Source organism: Pezoporus wallicus, unplaced genomic scaffold (genome assembly GCF_028554395.1).
Source record: "Pezoporus wallicus isolate ANWC-B61680 ecotype Strahan unplaced genomic scaffold, APGP_CSIRO_Pwel_v1 contig_3017, whole genome shotgun sequence".
NCBI lineage: Eukaryota > Metazoa > Chordata > Aves > Psittaciformes > Psittacidae > Pezoporus > Pezoporus wallicus.
The window spans coordinates 2,290,860-2,316,541 of NW_026638957.1; the positions used below are offsets into that span (position 1 = coordinate 2,290,860).

General features: G+C 41.6%; 1 protein-coding gene across 1 annotated transcript in view; it reads left to right on the forward strand.

The window, feature by feature from the left end:
- KCNK13 (potassium two pore domain channel subfamily K member 13) overlaps window positions 1-25,109 on the forward strand; it is a 63,338-nt gene extending 38,229 nt beyond the window's left edge. Inside the window, exon 2 of the mRNA XM_057413418.1 lies at window positions 23,588-25,109. Within this exon, the coding sequence (XP_057269401.1) occupies window positions 23,588-24,480 (893 nt within the window). The 3' untranslated portion in view covers window positions 24,481-25,109. The remainder of the gene's footprint in view (window positions 1-23,587) is intronic.
- Window positions 25,110-25,682: the final 573 nt, after the last annotated feature.

Genomic DNA, 25,682 nt, shown 5'->3' on the forward strand with positions numbered 1-25,682 from the left:
TTGTAAAAATGCCAGTCAGACACACTGCAAGTGCCTTTAGGGAAGCTAACCATGAATTTCCCTAATGGTTCCAAAATAAAATAAAAAAATTATATGCCTAGATGTGAGGAAGGTAGTAAATCGATCATGACTGACAGCTCTCCCTCCGCAGATGTCAGCTCCTCCTCATCTTGCATGGGAGGAGAGAAGACAGCAGAGGAAGGTGCAGAGCTGACTGCTTTGCTAAGTCTCTGCAGCTCTCCATCTGTTTCCCGTCCTCAGAGGAGCAGGCACTTCTGCACCCTCATTTTAGGAAGCATGGAACTCACATCTGTTGCCAAGAGTGGTAACTTCTAGCCCATTGATGCATTGGCTGTGATTTTTTCCAGTTGCTGGCAGTCTGCTTGAGTTGCCATTTTATCAGCATTTATACCCGCTCTGAGAGCTGTTCCTGCTGGGCTATTCTTTATACTGCATCCCCCTGGCTTTCTTTGCCTCTGCCTACGTTCTCCTATACACAGTTGCTCATAGCAACACCCATTTGAGAAGGCCCCTGGTGCTCCCTCTCCAGTCCTCTGGAGGGGAGCTCTGCCAGCCCAGCAGCAGCACTGGAAGAGCTCAGCTCTCCCCTGGTGAGCAGGGACAGAAGGAAACATACCTTCAGAAAACAAGTTTCCAGGAATAAGAGGACAGCATATCCAAAACTAAAAGCATTTGATGAGTCACTTGCTAGGAGCTGGTCTGGTGGAAACACCACATCCTTAATGTTGCATATCTTTCTTCAGAGTCAGTGCTGCACCCTGTAGCCCTAAACCCTATAGCCACAACAAGCCCCCAGAACCACCTCTGCTTTCCCACCTACCTGCTTCTTGTGGGGTATGTAATTAGCTGGATCAAGGAACTCATCTGGTTAAAAATACTCTGACAAAAGAGTTATTTTTAATCTCTTCTCTGAATCACTATACGGGTACAGACAATTGCACTGGCATGACAAGAAAGCCAACACCATGGTTAAGTGGGCAAGAGGCGCTTCTGCTGCCACTGCCACTAGTTATCAAATTTCAGTGTACATTTTTTGTGTCAGCATAGCTGATAACTTCTGCTGGCAAATACATAACAAACAGCAAAAGGGGCTAAAAGTGAAAGTCATCATGCAACTGGGAGAGTGATTGAGCAATTAAATGAAAAAGCAGAAGCTGTGATTTAGTATTGTTTCTTCTCTTCATTCTCAGTAACCTTTCAGAAACTACATACCGGCAGTCCTGCAGAAGTTCACTCGCCATTGCTGGTCATGCCTGACAGGGTTGATTACAAGGACACTCGGAGTATGAAATAAATGATACAGAAATCATCTCAAACACCGTATTACCATAGTTTGGAAGGGAGTTGCTTTTATCAGTAAGTTGTAAAACATTGTAAGTTATCACCTCATTAAATAAGTTTTGTTTGTATTATTTAATATTTTTATAATCTGCGTAACCAATATGTCGTCACTAGTTGGCAACATTTCAGATTCAAATAAATCTATACAGAAAGCATTTCTAAAGGTAATGCTTCATTCCTCAGATGGAATTGGGTATTTTGAAGTAGTGAATGTTGGGTTTTTACAAGCAGCCAAAAAGTATTTACTAAAAGAGTAGGCAGGTAACAACCCAGTTTCCAGGCTGGGAGGTTTCCACTGTAACCACCAGCACAAACACACTTAAAAAGAAAAGTGTTTCAGACAAGGAGTTCCAGTGGTAGGCAGCAATGGTGGCAGGTCACCAAACAGTTTGAAACCATGAGTGGAATTCTAGATGTTTCTCTAAGCTACTCGGTACTTAGGTCTGAAAGACAGAAGACTTTCTGAAGAACCCATGTTCTTCAAAACATTTCAAGACACATATACCGTAGATTTTAAACAGAAAGAGGACATTTTTAATTACTTCTGAAGAAATTGGCTCAAAGCTTTTGCCTTACCAATCATAGAAACAAAATTAAGCTTAACATCTAGGATACAGAAGCATTTTCTGATCCACAGCAGCATTTGCTAAGAAACATTTTGTTGGTGTTTGAAGATTTTTAACATAAAATTTCTCAAACACTTGTCACATATGTACTGACATTTCTGTGGATATTTTCTGAGAGCATGGAAGGGGTCTGTAAGGACAGTTTGTCCTGTCTGTAATCCATTTTCAAAGGCAGATCATTTGAGACTTTTTCCTATAATCACAGGCGGCTTTGCAAGGGATGCGAACACATGCTTACTGATAACTATTCATAGAATCATAGAATACTTAGGGGTGGAAAGGACCTTAAGATCATCTAGTTCCAACCCCTCCCCCTCCCATAGGCAGGGGCACCTCACACTAAACCATACCACACAAGGCTCTCTGCAACCTGACCTTGAACACTGCCAGGGATGGAGCATTCAGAACCTCCCTGGGCAACCCATTCCAGTGCCTCACCACCCTTACAGGAAAGAACTTCTTCCTTATATATAATATAAACTTCCCCTTTTTAAGTTTTAACCTGTTACCCCTTGTCCTATCACTACAGTCCCTAATGAAGAGTCCCTCCCCAGCACCCCTATAGCCCTCCTTCAGATACTGGAAGGCTGCTATGAGGTCTCCATGCAGCCTTCTCTTCTCCAGGCTGAACAGCCCCAACTTTCTCAGCCTGTCTTCATATGGGAGATGCTTCAGTCCCCTGATCATCCTCGTGGCCCTTCTCTGGACTTGTTCCAACAGTTCCAAGTCCTTTGTATGAGGACACCAGAACTGCACACAATACTCCAGGTGAGGTCTCACGAGAGCAGAGTAGAGGGGCAGGATCACCTCCTTCGACCTGCTGGTCACGCTTCTTTTGATGCAGCCCAGGATACGGTTGGCTTTCTGGGCTGCAAGCGCACACTGTTGGCTGATGTTCATTTTCTCATCAACCAACACCCCCAAGTCCTTCTCCGCAGGCCTGCTCTGAATCTCTTCTCTGCCCAACCTGTAGCCGTGCCTGGGATTGCTCCAACCCAGGTGTAGGACCTTGCACTTGGCATGGTTAAACTTCATGAGGTTGGCATCAGCCCACCTCACAAGCGTGTCAAGGTCCCTCTGGATGACATTCCTTCCCTCCAGCGTATCAACCGAACCACACAGCTTGGCGTCATTGGCAAACTTGCTGAGGGCGCACTCAATCCCACTGTCCATGTCAGCAATGAAGATGTTGAACAAGACCGGTCCCAACACCGATCCCTGAGGGACACCACTCGTTATTGGTCTCCAGCCGGACATTGAGCCATTGACCACAACTCTTTGCATGCAGCCATCCAGCCAGTTCTCTATCCACCGAGTGGTCCATCCATCAAATTGATGTCTCTTCAATTTAGAGACAAGGATGTCGTGTGGGACAGTGTCGAACGCTTTACACAAGTTCAGGTAGATGACATCAACTGCTCTACCCCTGTCCATCAGTTCTGTAGCCCCATCATAGAAGGCCACCAAATTGGTCAGGCAGGATTTCCCCTTAGTGAAGCCATGCTGGCTGTCCCCAAGCACCTTGTTGTTTTTCATGTGCCTTAGCATGCCTTCCAGGAGAATCTGCTCCAAGATTTTGCCAGGCACAGAGGTGAGACTGACTGGTCTGTAATTCCCCGGGTCATCCATTTTCCCCTTCTTGAAAATGGGGGTTATATTTCCCTTTTTCCAGTCATCGGGAACTTCACCTGACTGCCATGATTTTTCAAATATGATGGACAGTGGCTTAGCAACTCCCTTCACCAGCTCCTTCAGGACCCACGGATGGATTTCTTCAGGTCCCATGGACTTGTGTACGTTCAGGTTCTTAAGATGGTCTCGAACCAGATCCCCTCCTACAGCGGGCCCAAGGTCTTCATTCTCACAGTCCCTGTGTCTGCCTTCCAAGACTTGGGTGGTTTGGTCAGAGCCTTTGCCAGTGAAGACTGAGGCAAAGAAGTCATTCAGAACCTCAGCCTTCTCCAAATCCTGTGTAGCCAGTTCTCCTGATAGCTTCCGGAGAGGGCCCACATTGTCCCTAGTCTGTTTTTTATTCACTATGTACCTATAGAATCCCTTCCTGTTATCCTTAACATCCCTAGCCCAGTTTAATTCTAACTGGGCCTTATCTTTCCTAACCTGGTCCCTAGCTTCCCAGACAACATCCCTGTATTCTTCGCAGGCCCTGTCCTTGCTTCCACCTTTTATGAGCCTCTTATTTCCTTTGAATGAGTGATATCTTAAGCAACATATTCAGACCTGAATACATCTTTAAAGATTATAAAACAATTCTTGTTTCTGACTGAAGAATTAGCCAAAAAAAAAGACAGGGATTAAAATGTTCCAGCTGAGAAGAAAAGACCATTTGAAAGTGCTGCTTTGTTACTTTGGGCGATCCCATAGATACAACAGTTGTGGAAAGCCTTTCAATTATGCATTATTATACATATGAAAGAAAACCCCAGAGATTATAAGGTTAGATTTCAATCCTTTGATGCTTTTTACATAGTCAGTTATTAGCTGATAGTTTACTATTATTTGTTGATTTTATTCATTGGGATTATCTAATGTCTTCAGTAAAAATGAATACAGATTTTAACTGTTTCTATACATAATCAAGTAACAACCACTTGTAGAGGCTTTTTTTCATATCCTACTGCACTGCCTCCCCATCTAAAGAATAAATAATAAATACATTACCAGACTTCATGCAAACTCTTACAGCAAACTCCTTTGCATCTGTAAGTAAACACAGCCCTGACATGATCATCATTCAGAAAAGAGTAGAACAGACAAATATCTCCATTTGCTGTAGCAAAGTTGATGCAGTGCACTACGATTTTAAAACCCAAACACTCCACATCCTAAAAATGGAGACCTATTTCAAAGTAAAGGCTGGGCACATCCTCCCCATCCCTGCCTGGAACCAGTGTGTTTTGTGGGAGTATTCAGTGCCTCCTTTCAATGTTACAGCTCTTTGAGTGTGACAACCATGTAAAAAACAGCATCTCCAAAACAGCCAAGGATGTAGTGTGTCACTTTGCCCAATCCTTTTTGACCAACATGAAGGATCTGAGCTAACAGGATGGTGACACCCCATTTTTTTCTGAATCTTTAAGATGTCATAACTGCCATTAAGGAAAGTCTAAGAGGATTCCTGGGCAAAAGAAGGAGCTTCCTGGATAAAAGAAAACCCTTTAGCACCCATGTGGTTTTGGTTTTGCGCTGTGACTCTAAGAAGTGTGCCAATTCCGAACAGGTTGTGGGCCAGTTTCTTGTGTGTCAGACTAGCATCAAGTGCAAGTAGGTAATTTTCCTCCCTAATATCACAGAGGCTGATCAGTAATCCTGTTTAGTGTTATTTTTATTCCTGGGAATTGCACAAATTGCATGGTTTTAAAAGGAACATTGGCATTGCTTTTCTGAAATTATCTGTGGCCTCTACTGCTCATGCAAAAACTGATGCTTAACTCCAACATCAGTACTTCACCGAACAGTGTTCTGTCGGTTTATTTTATGAATATATCTGGTGGCACAGACCAGCAGAGGTGGGCAATAGCAAACAGGATTTCAGAAATAATTAAAACTGACTGCCAAAGTGAAAAAAATAGTTTCTGAAATACATGAGCAACAACCAAGTCTTTTTCAAGACAAGTTTACTAATGACATAGAAGTGAAACATAATGTGATTTCCAGTCAGCTCAACTGCTCAGTTTAGTGAAGCTCTAACCAAATGTGGTAAACTAAATTTAGTTTAGTAGGCTGCACCCTGCTTTTGGGAAGAAGGTGAAGGTATTGCTAGGCCTTGCTCACTGATCAATACTGCATGCATTATAGGGTAATGACATACAGATGTACAAGCAGCTGGGCCAGTTCCCAGTGGTACAGTTCTTGAGGTATTTCTCTAAGCTAAGTGTCAGGGTTTTTGACACTTACGTCTTCAGTAGAAATTCTGCTAAAACACCTTCAGCTTTAAACATTGTGCTGCCAGTTGTGAAGCTTGCAAGTCAATGTTGAAAAGATCCTGACACTCAAAACCACAATATGAGGTCAGAAGATGCAAGGAAGAGAGCACGAAGCAACTGTAACATGCATATGAAAAAGCTGCCACTGCTAGCCAACACTTATCTGAATGTATTCAGATCTTCCACCTGATGACACCTTGCCATCACTGTTGCATGGTGATTAACAGATCTTATGCAAAAGGCAATCTCTTTGGAGTGGCAGGGTGTCTTAATGTCATTGGATTCATCCATCAATGTACATTCACAGAGATGGATAGGATATAGCTTGCTGTTCACTCATCAGGACAACTTCATTCCTCTTTCCCTGAAAAAACTATTATATAGTCTGTTAATGACTATTCTAGAATGTGTATACTGTTCCAGAATAATCATTAAATATAAACCACCTTTTCCTTATAGACAGCATTGGATGCTTTTTTTCCTAGCCTCAACCAGAAAGATTTATCATTTGAGTATACTTAAAGCTTGTTATTCCAGTTGATGAGGCACTGGAACAGGCTGGTGAGATACTGTGGAATAGGTTGCCCAAAGAAATTGTGAATGCTTCATCCATGAATGCTCAATTCCTGGAACTGTTCAAAGCCAAGTTAGATGGGGCTTTGAGCAACCTGGTCTAGTGGAAGGTGTCCCGGCCCATGGCGTGGGGGTTAAAACTAAATGATCTTAAGGTCCTTTCCAACTCTAACCATTTTATGATTCTATGAGTCCATGTTTTTTAAAAATATATATATTATAAAGCCATAAACATGTCAAGGTTATCTAAAAACATGTTTTAGAAGCCCAGACATGCATCTAGTAAAGAATGTAGTTGTTATGTTTCTAAGTAAAACAGTGCTCTTGGGACTGCAAACCAGCTGGCGGCTGGTTTTAGTTTTTGTCAGTTTTGCTTTAAGCACCTCTAAGGAAACATTCATTGTAGCATTTCTTAAAGCAAAGTTTTATTCAAAGTGAAATTTTAAAATCACATCTTTACAATATAAAATAATATATAGATACTGAGCAAAAAGTATTTTAGCCAATTTTTGCTTTCTAGGAGGCCAGAGAGAGGGAGGCAGTGGGTGCTTTTGGTCACATCCAGTGTGCGTGGTACAGATTTTCAGGTGATCCTAGAGATTCTGGAAGGCAGCAACACTCAGCACACAGCAAAATATGGCAACAGTAGTTCAACCATAGTTTTCATTAAAGTGTCAGCCCTCCAGGAGCTCTAATAGTCTCAGTGAAGCTGAGTGCACTGAATAATTACTAACCAGGTTTTGGTCTACAGCTCCCTTCTGTCATTTCATGAAATATTTTTGTACTGGACCAGTGTCCTGGGTTCAGCAGTAGCAGTCATTTTTCTCCTCCTTGGTAGCTGGTGCAGTGCAGTGTTTTGACTTTCGGCCTGGGAACAGAGCTGATAGCGATGTTTTGGTTTGGCCAAGGACTTTGTGAGCCTCATGCTCTGCCAGGGAGGAGGGGAAGCCAGGAGGAAGCAGAGACAGGACACCTGACCCAAACTGACCAAAGAGCTATTCCATACCACAGCACGTCATGCCCAGGATGTAACTGGGAGTTAGCCAGAAGGGCTGGGAGACTGCAGGGTTGGAGGAGGTGTGGGTCGGTGCTTGGTCAGGCTGGGGGGGGTGAGTTATCAGTTGGCTGGTGGTGAGGTGTTGTATTCTCTTCCCTTGTTATTTCCTTTATCATTTATTATCACTGGTGGTAGCAGTAGTGATTTGTGTTATACCTTAGTTACTAAACTGTTCTATCTCAACCCATGGGAGTTGCATTCTTTTCGATTCTCCTCTCCGTCCCTCCAGGAGTAGGGGGAGGGAAAGAAGGGGGGGAGTGAGTGAACGAGTTACTGCCTGGTTTTAAACCACGACAACCAGCTAATTTGGTCATTCATCATTTCAATATAAGTACGTACTCAAATCATGCTACACTCCTAAAGCAGCCTGGTGTGTCTTGGTTTGTGGTTCTTTTTCTCCTATTTTGCGCTTGCAGGAGGTTGGCAGTTATTCTGCCTATTCTCTTGACCAGGTTTAATTTTTCCCTGTTGACATCATTCTGCAATGTATATATTGAGAATTTTTTGAAAACACAGCAACACAAAAGCTTAATCTTTTCCCATTCATTTAAAATGCTACTTTGGAGACTGTAGTGTATTTTTCTATCTGTTAAGAAAGTTGCTGTGACCTCGAAACCATTCATTTCTTCAGGTCCTGTCGGGGTGAAAAAAAATTTCTATGTAGCTCACAAGTCTTGTTTGCAGAAGAAAATGAGCCTCCAATGGAAGTCTGGTAAATTCTCTCTGTATAACTACTTCACTGACAGGCTTTTTATTTTAAAAGAGATTCCTTTATGACACAGGCATTTGGACCCATTTTTCAGCATGTTCATTATATGCAGTATCAAAGCACCATTTTCTTTTCATGTATGGCAACCTGATTTGGACATAGCTTTCAGGAAGCCATTATAGAGAAAGACTGCCCGGTGACCTTTTAGTGCAGAAAGGTCTTGATAAATGGCCTCAAAACTTTCAGATTTGTTTTCATAGTTAGCCACAGCACTGGTCACTCAGAGTCCTGAGAAATCCTATTATTTAATAATGTGTTTCTTTTCCAGATTAAAAAGTGCTGATCAGGTGGGGAGTAAGCCTTGTAAATGATGGGGTTAGAAGCATTTAAACCTGTTGTCAGTACAGGTGACATCTTCAGTATTTCTAGAAAGAGCCAGGACTTTACTTTGTCATTTTGTCAAGGGTTTTAAAATGAACCAAGCATATTGTCTTTGGAGTTATCCATGCTTTCTTCTTCCCCTGGCAGAATACATTATGAATGTATTTAAATAGGTGATGCTTCAGTTCCTGGGGTAAACATATGTAGTAAAAACATCCTCAGCTTCACCATTTTCATGAGCAGAATATGAAAAATAATTTTTCTTAAATGTAGTTATTTAACTTATCAGCAATAACAGTATCAAGTAAACAGTGAGACATCTGTGAAAAAGGTATTTACAAAGCAGGGTGTTGTACACAAGCTGCCAACAGCCAAACTTCTCTACTTCCAGGCTTAACAGCTTCAAGAAGACTGGGAAAAGCTGTCTTCCAAAATAATCTGAAATCTCTAGTAGTATTCTTGTGATAAATTTCTCTGTGCTTTTAAAAATGTCTTTACTTCATTTAACACCAATGTTTGAAATGATGGGCCTTTGTTCAGTGACTGTTTCTTGGCACCAAGGCTAGGACATAGCCCAAGGTTAGATCTTTCAGACATCAGTAGAGTCTGTATGTTGCACTCCAGAGTCCATGCAATCTCTTTAAAGTTCAGCCGGGCATTTCTCCCAAAAGTTTTTACTCTTATATTTTTCAGCCATATGATTTCAACTCAGTGATTGTCATCTCTTCAAGTAATCTCTTGGAGAAGAACTCATTTCTGAATTCCAGGAGGCATCTCCTTTGCTGGGCCAGATACCTGTGGGCAGAGGGGAGAGCCCCACTGAAATGGCTTATTTTTCCAACAGCAGTGAAGTACTTGCTCACAAACAGAAGCCTTTAATTCATTTAACGAACTTGCAGAGAGAAACCTCAGAAAGTAGAGAGAAAGCAAATAAAAGAGTTTCTGTGGGTCTCAAAGGTGTTTAGGCATTCAACTTTTAATCAAAAGTGTTTCAGAAACAGTTTCACCTCTTCTGAAAGGATTCACTTCATTTTTATCTTTGCATGTATGAACGTTTCCTTTCCAGACATCATGGAAGTATAATAGATATCTGCCTGAAAAACCTGTCATCCCATCTATCCTCTAGATGTTTTCCTGTCCTACTGGACAGCTGCTCTGCATGGCAGGCCCTGCTTCAAGCAGGGCAGATGAACTGGCCAGTCTCACCTCAGCCATCTTCTGATTTTGGGATGTGCTCAGTACATCACTTGTCCAGTTGTATTAGAAAATGACCAGTATTGTAGCTTTTGACCACTCTGTAACAATTTGTTATCATGTCGTTCAATTCTAACCTTCTCTGCATGCTTGTGGTGTTCTTGTTTGTGTGGATAAGGCAGCTGATACAGAGATTTTGAGTATGCTTGATGCAAAAGAGAGCAGGATTGGTCATCATCCAGATAGGTAAGAAGAGAATCAATCCTTGCAGTAAGTATTGTGTTGTGATTTTTTTAATATTTGTAATGGCACAATACTCTGCCAGCAAGCCAAAGTTGCTATGGAGGATTTGAAGATTTGGAGTAGTGGAGTGTGAACCTCCCTATCCTATTTTACATATTGATCCTTTATTACATAACTGTTTGGATTTGTGAAATCGCATGAGCAGGCTTAGTCACTGGACATGGGCTTGTCTTAGACGTATGCCACTAGACCTGTCATTAAAAGAGCATCTCTGACTTCACAAAAACAGACATCTGCATTACAGGTAAGACATCCATGAGCTGGGGACTTAGCAAGTCCTTGCCTTTTGAAAAAGCCAGACATTTCATAAACAAAGCTACACACCTTGTCATCATGTGGATAGAAGCCAGCACATTGTTTTGACAATGGCTTACTCTTTACACAAAAATTCATTGTGCTCTCTGTTTCCGTCAAACTTGATTTTGTTGTTGTTGTTGTTTTTCTTTCTTCTCTATGGTGTCCTAAGTTTGTCTTGACATTTTTTGCACCTGTAACGCAAACGGCAGTAACACTTTTGTCAGTGATGTGTTCTTTGTAGTAGCTCATGAGCAACACGGTCTAGTGAAAGAGGACACTGCTCATATCAAGGGGACTGGACAAGATGATATTTAAAGGTCCCTTCCAACCCAAACTATTCCGTGATTCTATGATTACTTCACAAATTCAGGTTTTATTTCCAAATGTCCATCCGTCAGCCCTCCCAGCATAAGCTTTTGCTTTCAAACTGTCAAAAAGTGTGAGAGCTCTCCTTTAACCCCTTCATAACTCCCAGCTTTTGAGACACAGATTAATGGATAAGAAATTTGAAGGTGATAAAACAGGTGTTCAAGTTCATTATTGCAAGCACTCACGGAACTGTCTGTTCTCCATCACCACTTCTGCAGTGATATTTACTGACATCTCTGATGTTTGCTGTAAGCATTGTCTGCCAGTTTTTATCATTTTAATCACAGTATTAATATTTGCTTCTGCTTCTATAAAGACTGTTTCAAAAACCTCGCTACATACCATACCAACAGCTTTTTCTATGCAATGTATGCTCATGGCCCTTGCTTTACATTTGCAGTTCCTGCAGCACCTGCTTGGGAACTGTGAAATTTTTGTCTTTATTCTTAGCATTTTAGGGCTGTCTGTTAGCCTCCAAGGAACTGTGTTTGTGCTGCCTTTTATGCTGTACTCCTTTGATCTGTCCTTCAGTCTGATGTACCCAAGCAAAAGGCTAACCTAATTTTCTGGTGAGGTTTCCCACAGTAGTGAGATAGCAGTGCTGAGGCCCTTGCCATGTGGTGGTTCTGGTAGTGATGGCTTCCAACCTTCCTCTCTGCAACCAAAATAAGGCATGAAATTGGTTAGGAAAAGGTAATCACACACAAACACACATGCACACATTACACACATACACATGATACACACATGCACACATTACACACATGCACACGTTATATGTTCCGTCATGGTACCAAAACCCAGTTTTCCTTATCTGTGTCTAGCTTCCTTACAGCCTGTAATGCTGCTCTTCCTTGAGCTTAACACAGCTGAGATCTTACTGCTTTAGTTGAACCGTAAGTGACGCATAAAATTGCTCTGATTGTGTTGGTATTTAAAGCCAGGGAATAGCTTTCATTCTAAAGAAACCCCTTCACTAAAATGCTGCTAACAGAATTTCCCCAGGATCATGGTACCAAGAGGATTCAGACAGACATGACATTTTCTCACTTACCTTTTTCCACTAGAAGAAATGGAAAAACGTGCCTTGCTTCCCATAGATTTACCCCTAATGAGAAGAAACCCTAGAGTTTTGCTCCAGAGGGAGGCTGTACATGCCAAGAATTAAATTCACAATAAGCAAATCTAAATCAACCTTTGACAACTCTTAAAACAGAGGCAGATTTATACTGCCTAAAAGGAAAATTTCAGTGTAGATGAACCTATAGCTTAATCAGTACACAACATTATGTTCCTGTTCCTTAATGGCTGAAGTTATTATGTTTACACAGACTGACTGACTGAAAGCAAACCCTTAAACAGTGTTAATTACATTCACAATTCAGACCAGGTATTATCTTGCCAAGATGATTTATGGCTTGAAGTTACTGCTTATTGTTAGTAAGGTAGACTATTCAACAGAAAGAAAGGTTTATCTAGGTGTATGTGTGTGTATTCATCATATACACACATGCTTATATGATACAGATATAATTAGATACATTTGTCAGTTTTGCATGTATATGAATACATGCTCTTATGTATGTGCTCTTAAGTGCCTTCTGCTGTAAGGAACTGAGACAAATATTTTTAAATCCCTTGTTTCAGTCATACTTCAAGATCTTTAGGTCTGGTTTTGATTCTTCACACATCACAAACACTTCACATATACAGAGTATATGCAAAATATACCTGCCTTCTGAACATACTCTTCTGGGATCAGTAAAAGAAGGCCAGTATTTTAAAGCATTTTTTCCTATAAATGTCTTTACAGAGACTCTTTTTTGGTGCTAAACATTAACCAGACATAGAGCGCAACTTAGACTGTTACTGTGTTTCTCAGTCACCTTAAATTTAAAAGTATATGACTTTGGCTTTAAACTGAAAATATTTCTCTTGTGATTAAAATTTTGATTTATTTTTATGGTGGTTGTTTTAACAGGAATGGAGCTGGTGATGCTACTCATTATTTTACTGTATTGCATAGAATGCCTCCTCAGCCATGGCATTTTTTTAACTGTGGAAAGGATTAGTTCATTCTACCATATTTCCTCATTGTTCCTGTGATAAATTTGTCTGTATCTTGGAGTTTATGATATTGCAGTGATTATAATTTAGGGAAAACCAGCTAGTGTTTAGCAATCTGCTGACACACAGGGGGTGCCTGACACTTTGCTGTGGTTGAACTTGTGTCACACCTATTTATAGCAGTTTTGCCAACCTCTGGGAGGCATGTGGTGCCCACCCTGGGGAAAGGGGTGATGTGTTGGGTTAGTGGCAGGGTCAGATGAGTCTTCAGGTTTTGCTGCGGTTCGGCTGGATGGATAGGTACACACTCCCCTAAAGACACAGGCTGGGCATCCCTCCAGCACGTAGCAATCTTATTATTTTTAACAAGAAAAATACTACTGCTTTAGCATCCTTCTTTTACATAGGCAACAAATAGACCTTTATTTTTTTTATTGTAAAATGTAGGGCTTCCATTTCTCCCAAAAGAAATAGCAAAAAGCTGGTTCCAAATAGACTCGGACAGTGGCCTCTAGGACTGCAGCCTCTGCCAGAGACCTGAGACAGGGGAACAGGAGCACTAACATCTTCACTTGTTAAATTGTAGTTGATGCTACCTGTCCACAGAACCAACAGCTGTCGTTATTATCAGCTGCTAAGCACACTTTGGCACAGGGTTTCAGATATTGTCTTTGGGCCAAGTTTACACCCATCAAAGCTGGGCTTGGTGTCACCATCTGAGTATTTCTATGGAAGAGAGAGGTGAAAGCAGCACATTTGCAAATGGCCACAGGGACTGAACCTTACTGACTTCCCAGGGGCTGGGAAGTGTTAGTATAGATGTAATCAAGCACTCAACTACTCCCGCAGCTCCAGCAGAGCTACTGATGTTAGTCTGCCTTTTAGAGCCAGCCAAACTGTTGATGGATGTCTTTGATGGGTGTTCCGGCTAGACTAGATGTGGTGTTGCACCCATATATAGGTACCTCTTCATATGACATATTAAAATTGATATTTAATCAAATATTAAATGCAAATGCTTTAATAACATTCAAATTATTTCATTAGATAAATGTTTCTATCTTTTAAGGCTAAATAAAACCTACACAAACCTTTAAATGACTGTTCAACAAGCCACAAAAAGGTTTGAAAATAATAATATCTTTTCAAAACTGAGTGTTTGAGCCCTGTTCTTCCCTATAGTAACACAAAAGGTGTACAAATTTACAAATTTATCTAGGGGTGGTGAAAAGACACTGAGCATAGCACCTCAGGCTTCAAAAACTACAAAAAAATTATAAAGGGAAAGCAGAAGGTAGGTGTAAAATATTTATACATGGAATTTATGATCGTACAGGGGCTGTAACAAGTCTGCATAAGTTTCTTACACAAAACCTGGAATGAACCTTAAATAAAATATAACCTTAACTGTATAAAGCAGAATGGCAAGGTTTCCATAAATTATACTATGTGAAAACTTACAGTAATGAAAATTACAGATTTTCTCCCCCAAAGGGTCATGTATTATTTAAGGACTACACAGACATTGTAACAGAGGTATCAACAAAGCTATAAAGATGTCTATTAAAATTGAATTTTTGTTATATTTTTCATCCAAAGTTTTTAAAGTCTTTTAGATTTCTTAACATTGGAAACTTTTTTTAAGTTAGGTTTCTGTTCAAGGCAGAAGATGCAGTTTGTATATGTGAAATGAGAGAAAGGCAGTGACAGGTACCCAGCTCTCCAGACAGGTTTAACAGTTATTCACTGAGAGCTGCACTTCGCTGTGTTAAATACAGACATAGCTTCACATATACCAACACAAAACCAGCTTTTCTTACACTCTCCAAACCACAGCCTAAGATTTTGTTTTTTCCACTCTCAAATTCCTATTCACGTGCTGAGCATGACACTAGCATACATCCATGTTGCAAGACTGCATTTACAGAAGGCTCTTGACAGAGGCAAAGAAATGTTATGTCTCCCTGACATAACATCTCCCTGATGGCACAGAATGAGCACAGGACTTGTGCAGCCCTTGAAGCAGTATGTCCCTCTTGTCCTTTGACTTTATTGAAACAGCAGCAAGAGTCCTGTCTGCCAGTTTGATGACTCCCCAAACAAATTAGAGAGGGAAAAGAAATCTCAACATATATGAGAAAGTGTAAGTTGTACCTGGGTAACTATATTGGTACATCAAAACATCTGATATCATTAGTTCATTAGTTTCAACATCAGTATTGCCCTTTAGGAATGGACTTAACCATGACAGGAGATCTGCAGGAGGTTACATCTTTCTCAGCCTGAGCATGACACTCCAGGTGCAGACGTGCACAGAAGGAAGCAAGCAGCAGCATCACTCAAGGCAGGGTCCCAGATCACCAAGCAGCCAGTCACTCAGCATAGCTGTGTATCTGCTGATACAACTCTGCTCTAATAGCCCTGGAGGCATTTCCAGCTTTGTTTTTTCTTCCCAGAGTGCTTGGGATGCCTGGGCAGGAGATACAGAGCTCGTTCAGGCAAGCACATCTGGGAACAGAAGAGCATGTAGCACAAGCAATGGTAATAGCCATACATCCCGCCCTTCCTGGGCAGGCTGAGTGTACTCCACGGAAGTTTCTCCACCACATAGCCATGTGCACAAGAAAATAGCATTACCAATGAAATGAATGCTACAACACATCAGGCTGTCCCAAATAAAATATTATTGTGTCAAATAATTGTTGCAGTAAAGGAGAGTTTCAGTACATGGCTAGCTCATTCTCCCCTCCTTTTCAGAGAGAAGGTCAAGATGTTGAATGGTTGTGACAGCACGTATGGAGGTATGTCTCACCAGCAGCCACACAAATACTCAAATGCTGAGTTTCCACTGGTGGGAACTCAGAGATGTGTACATGCATGTGTGTTTGTGTGTGATTTTCTGCATACACTTAGCAAAATGAACCCCACTAGACATTATTTTTAATATCAGAAATCAGACCTAAGTCCAAGTTTACTGCTGTCAGGTACCTGAGACAATACTGTGCCTGCTTCCATGGATGTGTCTTCTCGCACAGAGTTCCACAGAAATATGTCTTTTTCTTCTCTTCCTGGGACAAAGGACTTAATGTCTTCGTTCCTTTCCAGAGCAGAACTCAATTACAAGCTTGCTGACACAAGAGTGTCATAAGGGGAGTGATGTGGAATCATGTGAGAGCGCTTTAGCTACTCCTAGAAGAGTTCCTATGGGTGACAATTACTCCAGCAGAACTAAGAGTTTTGCTAGGACTACTTATTCTGCTCAGACAGCACCTGAGTAGGCAATTATGGCAGAAGTGGATTTTAGCAAATTATTAGTGTCTGCAAACTGTAGGAACAGTGCGCAGTACAGGACATTTTCTCAGTAAAGTCTTTCAATTACTCAGTTCTTTGAAGTCTCTTAGAGATGTTTCTTCTGCCTCTCCTTAGAAGCACAAAATATCCTTACATTGATAGTTCAGTGCAGAATGTGTCTCAGGGAAAGCAGGTCAGCATCTTTGCAGGTGTCTAAAACTGTGTATATTCCTTTTTCCTAATGAGCATTTTCTTGATAATCTTTCACTGTAGTTCAAAGTCTTGGTCTTATTTAGCTTGGTTCACACCTGGCATGATCCTCAATCATTTACTGGTGACTGTTCCACTAGTGAAATTCATCATTTCCCCAGTGAGTCATAACCGAAGTAGAGCTGATTGATAGAGAAAAACAAGGAAAAGAGTTAATCAAGTAAATAGAAAATGCGTTAGGAATGCAGACACAACATCACAGATAAAGAGCTCTGACCGTAGGCTAAACTGGAGAGCTCTTTCATGATGACATTTATATTTCTAACATATGATTCATTATTGTTGCTACAGTGTTCCCCCCTCATTTTACCCACTTCCTCTTTGTGGGAAGGGCAGGAGCAGTGAGCTGCACACATTGAAAAGGAAATGAAACCTCTCAGAAGACAGATGTATTTTGCAGAACAATAGAAAGACCCAGTATCATGATCAAAAATTAACTGTAAAATCTGTATGTCTGTCCTAGTCTTCCTACACACATTATATTTGGTGCCCCAGCCTTCATTCGTGAGGAATTAGGATTGATGAACTGTTTCTCATACTCTTTCATGGTGTCAAGCATACCAGGAAATGAAAACTGAAGGTTTAATTAATGTAACCTGTGAATGTCAGGACATCCAGAATCCAGAAGAACATGCCAAACCATGTGTCAACAGGCAGAGGGAGATGAGTGAGAGTAGTGATCCAGCATGGATCTATATTATTTGAAACATTGCAGTTGGGAGCACTGGAGTATTTTACAAAAGAAAAGATGAAATGACCTAATATTGACCTGGATTCCCTGAATGTGTGTGTTGTATGTGTGACATGCCAGGGGGTGGGTGGCCCCAGTCCCCTGGGCTGTTCTCCTTGGCTGTGTCTGGGGAACGCGATGTGATGGGGTTAGAGGACACAGGCAGAGCAAGAACGTCTCTGTGGGACTGCTGTACAGCCTTGTGGTCCTGGAGGTCCGGCTTTTGGAGCCTGGTGCTTGCTTTAATTCAGCTTTTCCAGATTTTCAGAGGTTGATTAATATAAGTATTGAGGAGAGAAAATAGAGAACCTAGGGTTTCATGTAGAGTAGATTAATCATAGAAAATTGATGCCTGTTTCCTCTTGTTAGATTTCAGCATAACCATGTTCCTATTAGATTGAGATAAATTACTCACTTAATGTTGTTTAATATTTACCTTCTATCAGAGGATTCTGCTTTAGAACATCCTGTTGGACCTCAGTCATTCTTATCAAACTGACTACTGATAAGAATTACAGCTGCTTGCTTTTCTTTGGTTATACCCAGGACTTGCTTTGGGAATCATGAAGCATGATTATGTTATCCTATTGATGTGTTTGCACTTTTTCATTTCTCTTTTGTATAAGTAACCTGTAAACTCCTGGAATGTGGATCCAGAGGTGGATTTCAGAGCACTTTTCAGTAACGACCTTCATAATGTAAGGTTTGCTGCCAAGACAAAATCTACAAAATTGTTTTGTGTAGGAGGTATGCAGTGCTATCGAAAACTTCCAGTGACTCAGAGTTTAAATTCCTTCCAACTTCTGGAAATGTAGCTCTGCTACAGAGAAATTCAGAATTAGTAGGAATACTCAGCAAACAAATATGAATTCTTGCATAAGCAGTATATGAAGAAAATCAGAGCACGACAGTTGAAGAAGAATTGAAGTTTCAAGGAATGTGGTTGCTCAGTTCAGCTGAGTATTAGGAAAGACAGGACCAGTTTATAGTAGTCAGTAGATCATCGGGCACAGGCAAATCAGTATCTTACTGATTTTGGAGTAGAAATCTGAAATTTTTACGAAGAAGGTGTTCTTCATTGCTGGCCTGGTAAAGTTAGGATTTGTCGTGCACATCTATCAATGGTGCTAATATAGTGTCATATCTGCAGACGTACCCAATAAATCAACTGAAACACTTTTTGGTACCTTAAAAACATTCCATTTTGCTGACTCAGAAAGATCTGTTCCCACTTGATTAACTATAACCTCAGTTTCTACTTGAAATAACTCTTTTCTAGAAATGTCACCCAACTTGTAAAGTTCACTACATTTCACCAGCATTCCCTCATATTCTAAATAAACTCAGTAGCATTTTCCCTGCTGTTGTTTCCTGGTTTTGTTTCTTCACACAAGAAGCAATTTTATATTAATCTCCACCTGTCAGCCACTGCTTTTATTTCCTCTTTTCTATGATTTCATAATTTCATTTTATATTTGCTTCCCAGTCTGCAGCTTAACTTCTTGCTCTTGCACTGTTAGGCTGTATGGATCAGACTGATGTTCTAATTGTGCACTAAGTCATTTGCCTTCTATATACTTCACTGTTGGTTTCACCTCTATTTCTCATATTTCAGTAATCTCTTTCAAACTGTCAGGACTGAGTTTTTGCACGCAGGACTTATAAAAGAACTCAAAATGAAACTGCTGCTTAACCAAGTGTAGCTTATAACCTTAAGTCAGTTTTGGTGCAGGGAGAAGAAAAGATAGCAAGTATAGCAACAATTTGTAGAAAAAGCTGCAAAGATGTTCCTGGGAACCATAGGCCAGTAAGTCTGTCTTCCATAGAGGCACATAGGGATGTGTAAACAAGAATATAACTAGTGAGGAGCATCAAAAATGTGGTACAGCCTTTGCAGAGGGAAGTCAGCTCTCACAAAACCAGCAGTGTACCTGGACATACAAAAAGCTTCTTCACAAACCTATTCATCAAAGCCTCTAAAGAAATAATTTGACTATTAGTGAAATATTGCATTCTACTTCAAGATAATGAAGCTGTTAAAACTCTGAGTTTTCAATTATTTTTTTCCATTCTTTTAATTTCAAACTGATTTTTTTTTAACAAAAGGTGATCGATATTTTGAAATTAAAAGTTTTGTCATAAAAATGCCAAAAGAAAAGATTTAATTTCATTTCAGTTGTTTCAGCCTTTTACAGTTTTGCCCTCCTTCATCTCTTGGCTGAAACAATTCACCAAATTTATTTGGATTTATGAATATGTCAAACACCTCAGGATTCCATCTGGAAAAATATGTACTTACTGTCAAACAAGTCTTAGTCTATAATACAGTATCTCAAAATAATCCCAGGTGTAACACAGTGATGGTTAAAGTTAACCAGGCATAGTGTGGCCCAGTACATGGAAATAAGAGGCATTTTAAGAACTGAAATTATTTCTGGGACTAAAAGTTTATAGCTCAATTTTGACAAATTGTCTTTAAAAGAAAATATTTGTTGAATTAATATCTTCTTTCAGGTTTTCTGTTTCAGTGCTTCTGTGGAAATGTTAGTATTGATTGCTACATGCTGAGATTTGTAAATAGAAAAATGAATGCAAAATTACATTTACTCCAGGAAGTAAAAAGAGTGCCCCTCCTGAAGAGGAGGAGCTCACAAGGGACAGTCACATTTAGAGGCTCGCTGCCTCTCTGGGTCAGTGTTCTGCACCTTTTGGGTTTATAGTTCACCCTGCATTTCCCATCATGCCTATTTGGATGCCTTTGTAAAGTGTTTTTTTACCCACACAACTGAGCTCAGAGACAGAATCCAAGTGACTAAACAAATGAACCTGAGGAGCTCAGGCTCTGGCCATCAAATCAGCAGCAGGTTCCCCAGAGGGGCCTGTAAGAAACAACTCCAAGGTGTAATGTCATATGGGAGGTGTGACCCTTAACTGCATTTCTCTTGCCAGGGCATTTCCCTGTGCTGTGAGAGATACATGCCAGTCCCTGGCACTGTTCACCCTATGCCAGAGGCTCCCCACTGTCCATCTCTGCCCAGCATCCACTTCTTCAATGAACAAAGTGGTCCAGGGATGGGGCAGCCCCGACCTCCTCCATGCCAGCTGCTTTGGGCAGATCCCATCAGCTGCAGAGGGGTTCCTCTTGTCCATTGGTCTTTATGTGTCTGTCCTCAGGGTGGAGGTCATGGCTTGCATGTAAGCCATCCGGCACAGAAAATAAGCATCAAAACTGGGATCAGGTCATGGAGCAGAAGGGGAAGGTAGAAAATGAACGGAAATACTTGTGTGCCAAGGGGAACGATGGCACAAAGAACATTTTGTCTATGTGGTTTGTGTCTTACCATGCTGTTCCCCACAGCACAGAGCTGCAGTCCAGCTCTCTCTAGCACAGAAATTTGATGAGGAGGCTGGCGTCATGCAGGTCCTCTGAACACTGAGGTTTAACCATGGATGCAGGCAGAGATGCAGCACTTCTCAAGAGCCTGTGTCTGAGGCTGTCTGGGGCTGTTGATCAGAGAGGGTTGTGCCCAGGGCTGAAGGCAAGGGCTGCCACTTAACCATGTGAGGCAGAACCAGTGTTAGGGAGGAATTTGTGCTGACAGGTTGCCAGTGAAGGGAATATGAGTGCAGTTCAGCACTGTTGGAAACATGGTCTCTTCGCACGGGAGTTGTCTGTCTTCCAAGCACAAGCTTATCACACTAAATAACATTTCCTTTATTTCCCAGAGCTTAATGGCTTTATTTCATAATTTGCATCTCACAATTTCAAAGAGAAGGAAGCAAATCACAGAATCACAGAATCCTAAGGGTTGGAAGGTACCTCCAAAGATCATCTAGTCCAACCCTCCTGCAAGAGCAGGGTAACCTAGAGTACATCACACAGGAACTTGTCCAGGCAGGCCTTGAATATCTCCAACGTAGGAGACTCCACAACCCCCCTGGGCAGCCTGTTCCAGTGATCTGTCACTCTCACAGTAAAGAAATTTTTCCTGATGTTCACATGGAACCTCCTGTGCTCCAGTTTACACCCATTGCCCCTTGTCCTATCACTGGACATCACTGAAAAAAACCTAGCTCCATCATCCTGACACTCACCCTTTACATATTTGTAAACATTGATGAGGTCACCCCTCAGTCTCCTCTTCTCCAAGCTAAGGAGTCCCAGCTCCCTCAGCCTCTCCTCATAGGAGAGATGTTCCATTCCCTTAATCATCTTTGTAGCTCTGCGCTGGACTCTCTCCAGCAGGTCCCTGTCCTTCTTGAACTGTGGGGCCCAGAACTGGACACAATATTCCAGATGCGGCCTCACCAAGACAGAGTAGAGGGGGAGGAGAACCTCTCTTGACCTACTAACCACACCCTTTCTAACACACCCTAGGATGCCATTGGCCTTCTTGGCCACAAGGGCACATTGCTGGCTCATGGTCACCCTCCTATCCACCAGGACCCCCGGGTCTCTTTCCCCTTCACTACTGTCCAGCAGGTCAGCCCCCAACCTGTACTGGTACATGGGGTTGTTCTTCCCCAGATGCAAGACTCTACACTTGCCCTTGTTGAATTTCATCAAGTTCCTCTCCGCCCAACTCTCCAGCCTGTCCAGGTCTCGCTGAATGGCAACACAGCCCTCTGGTGTGTCAGCCACTCCTCCCAGTTTAGTATCATCAGCAAACTTGCTGAGGGTACATTCAGTTCCCTCATCCAGGTCGTTGATGAAAATATTAAACAGCACTGGTCCCAGCACTGACCCCTGAGGGACTCCACTAGTCACAGACCTCCAGCTAGATTCTGCCCCAGTGACCACAACTCTCTGCCTTCTTCCTTCCAACCAGTTCTTGATCCACCTCACTACCTGATCATCAAGCCCACACTTCCTTAGCTTATCTATGAGGATGCTGTGGGAGACAGTATCAAATGCCTTACTGAAATCAAGAAAAACCACATCTACCATCATCCATCCACCTAGTTACTTGCTCATAGAAGGCTATAAGGTTGGTCAAACATGACTTCCCCTTGGTAAAGCCATGTTGGCTGCTCTTAATGACCCCCTCATCCTTGATACGTCTAGAGATGGTGTCAAGAATAAGTTGTTCCATCACCTTTCCAGGGATGGAGGTAAGGCTGACCGCTCTATAATTACCCGGGTCCTCATTCGTTCACTTCTTATAGACTGCTGTGACATTTGCCATCATCCAATCCTCAGGCACCTCACCTGTTTCCCACGACTTACCAAAGATGATAGAGAGTGGCTCAGCAGTGATGTCCGCCAGTTCCCTCAGTACCCGCAGGTGTATTCCATCTGGACCCATCGATTTATAGATGTCCAGATTACTTAACCAATCCCTAACCCAATCCTCATCTACCAAAGCAAACTCCTCCTTTATCCTGACTCCTTCCGGGGCTATAGGAATCTGGGTCCCCCGGGGAGAGTCTGCAGGAGTAAAGACAGAGGCAAAGAAGGCGTTCAACACCTCTGCCTTCTTTATATCCTCTGTCTCCAGGGCACCCACCTCATTCAGCAGTGGGCCTATACTGCTTCTTGTGTTAGTTTTATTTGCTACGTATATAAATAACTGTGTTTCTTGTCCAACATGATTTTTCTTTTCTCCCAGCAGTATTGTTTTGGCTTAATTGATCAGTTATGTAATCCCTTATTAATCCTAATAAAACAGCAGCAAAGTTTTTATCATGAGTATTGCTCCATATTGCTCAATGATGCTATGGATATGCTTTTTATTCTTTAGCAATATCTTATTAAAGCAAGATTGTCTTATCAAAAGTTTTAACCAAAACAAAACTACTGTTGTAGGCTTTAGCCTAGGCTGTTTATCTTAGCACAGGACACAGAGAAATAGTACAGCTTCAGTTCTGCTGATTTTAAAAAGGGCTGGTAATGGGTGACAGACACCAGTGTCAGATGCTGGGTGCTGGGTGCTCTGCCACCTGCGCTTACAGCAGGGAGCTAAATGAGGCTCAGGAATATTTCACCTAGTGTTACAAAGATTTGGTGGGGACAGACCCCTACAAGGCAAGAGCCACCTTTGGGTCAGACCCACAGTGCAGAGCAGCATCACAGAGAAGTGGGTGCAATAACCCTGAAGCCTGGAAGTGATCCAAGGCACAAAGAGGAATGGAGTGAGCCTAGCAACTAGACCAAAATTCAGACCTACACTAAACTCTTCTTTCCAGTGTGTTTTCTTCTGCTTTTTATTTCATTCTGATTCTGGAGGAAATGTTGGCATTAGTTTCCTTCCCCTTACTGCTGGGACATGGCCAAGCACAAGGGGGCAGCAGCTGGGGAGAGCGTCGGTTTTTTTCCCACGCCTGAGCTGCCAGTTCATCAGTCTTGCATGTGACAAAACTGCCAACGTGATAACTACAGGTCTGTTCTTTTCAACTGTTTGTTTTGTCTTACAGGGTTTGGCATGACCACCCCAGCCACCGTTGGAGGCAAAATTTTTCTGATATTTTACGGCCTTATAGGATGTGCAGGGACCATTTTGTTCTTTAACCTGTTCCTGGAGCGCTTGATCACTGTCATAGCCTACATCATGAAGTCCTGCCATGAAAGACAGCTGAGGAGGAAAGGGGTTCTCCCTCACAACAGCCGGTGGGGCTCAGGGACCTCTGAGGTAGACAGCCTGGCAGGCTGGAAGCCCTCTGTGTACTATGTCATGCTGATTTTATGTGTAGCATCACTCATCATTTCCTGCTGTGCCTCTGCAATGTACACACCGATTGAAGGGTGGAGTTACTTTGACTCACTTTACTTCTGCTTCGTGGCCTTCAGCACCATTGGTTTTGGTGATCTGGTCAGTAGCCAGAACATCAAGTATGAGAGCCAAGGCCTTTACCGCTTTGGCAATTTTGTCTTCATACTCATGGGGGTGTGCTGCATCTATTCCTTATTTAATGTGATCTCTATTGTTATCAAACAGTCCATAAACTGGATATTAAAGAAGTTGGACTGCAGGTGCTGCCACAAATGCCAAAGAAAATTATTCCATTCACGGAGGAATGTGGTAATGCCAGGAAATGTGCGCAGCCGGCGAAACATCTCCATCGAGACTGATGTTGTCAACGAGAGCGACACAGACGGACGCCGGCTGTCAGGGGAGATGATCTCCATGAAAGACTTCCTGGCCTCCAATAAAGTCTCACTGGCCATCATGCAGAAACAGCTGTCAGAAACTGCTAATGGCTATCCGAGGCAAATGAGCTCTAATTCAAAGCAAAATGGATTCTCTGGTGGGGTTGGAGCCCTAGCAATTATGAATAACAGACTGGCAGAGACAAGTGTGGATAGGTAAAATAATAATAGTAGTAACAGTGAAACAGTGGGAATCATTTCAGCAAGTATAGAAACAATGTGAACCACGCAGAAACAGCTAGGGAGATGGTGTCACGAGAGGGTGGGATGGATGTGAATTGCATACCTTCTGTTGGAAGACCTTTGACACTTTTTGGGGGCTGTCACTTAATGTCTTTGCTCTTTGAATTGTACCAGTCTCAGCCTTCCTTCTTCCCCTTCCTTCTGTTCCTCAAGCAGGTCACTGCACAAGAAATTTGATTTAGCCTTCAGATCAATTTTCCCTACCTGTTCTCCTCCATTTATGTGAAATACAGATTTCAGAATAAGAAATCTGTGATGTGGGAAGAAATCAAGTGTGTCTACTGAACACATTCTTAATTCAAATACTGTTCTGAGCTCATAAGTATGTCCTCTTGTCATAACTGTTTTCTGAAAGTAGCTTATCAGAGACCCAAAGAGGAATCAGTCTTTCTCTATGATATTGCAGATCCAATTTAATGGAAATTAAGACGAAAGTTCCTGGGACTATTGTGGATCTATTGTGATGTGAATGAGAAGAGAATTTGGCCTTTATAATTTAATTTAGTCTTCCCTTTAAAAGGATACTGTCAAAAGTGATAGAAAAAAAAATCATGTTTTGCAAATGGAGAAAACAAAAGCAGGCTGAATTTTTATTCTAAGATACTTTTCCTTCTAGAATTGAATCCCTGTGGTTTTCTATTTCAGAATTAACAAATTAAATTGAAAACTGCCATACTGATGAGTTGTATCAATTAATCCACAATAACAGAGACTTTTCCAAATTTCTGCTCATATTTTGCTCAATTGTGACTGAAGCAATTGAGCATCAGCATTATGTAATGTGCAATTAGATTGCCATGCCAACATCCAATGTATTACTGTAAATGACTGTGATCACAAAATCAATTCATCAGTGTCCTTTTTACCTTTCATGTAATTCTGTCATTCTTCACCTGTTTTTCTGCCTTCTGGTGATGATAATGACAGGGTCTTGACTAGGGAAATAGAAAATGTTTAACTCCTCATTTTTCTCAATGAAGTGTTCTGAGTGTCTGTTACGACTTGAAAGAAGACTTCAATGAGAAGAAAAGGGAGAAGAATATAAAAACAGGAAGAAAAGAGGTGGTCTTTAATGACAGTGAAATCATCCTTCGTATTAGGTAACTGAACAAAAAATAA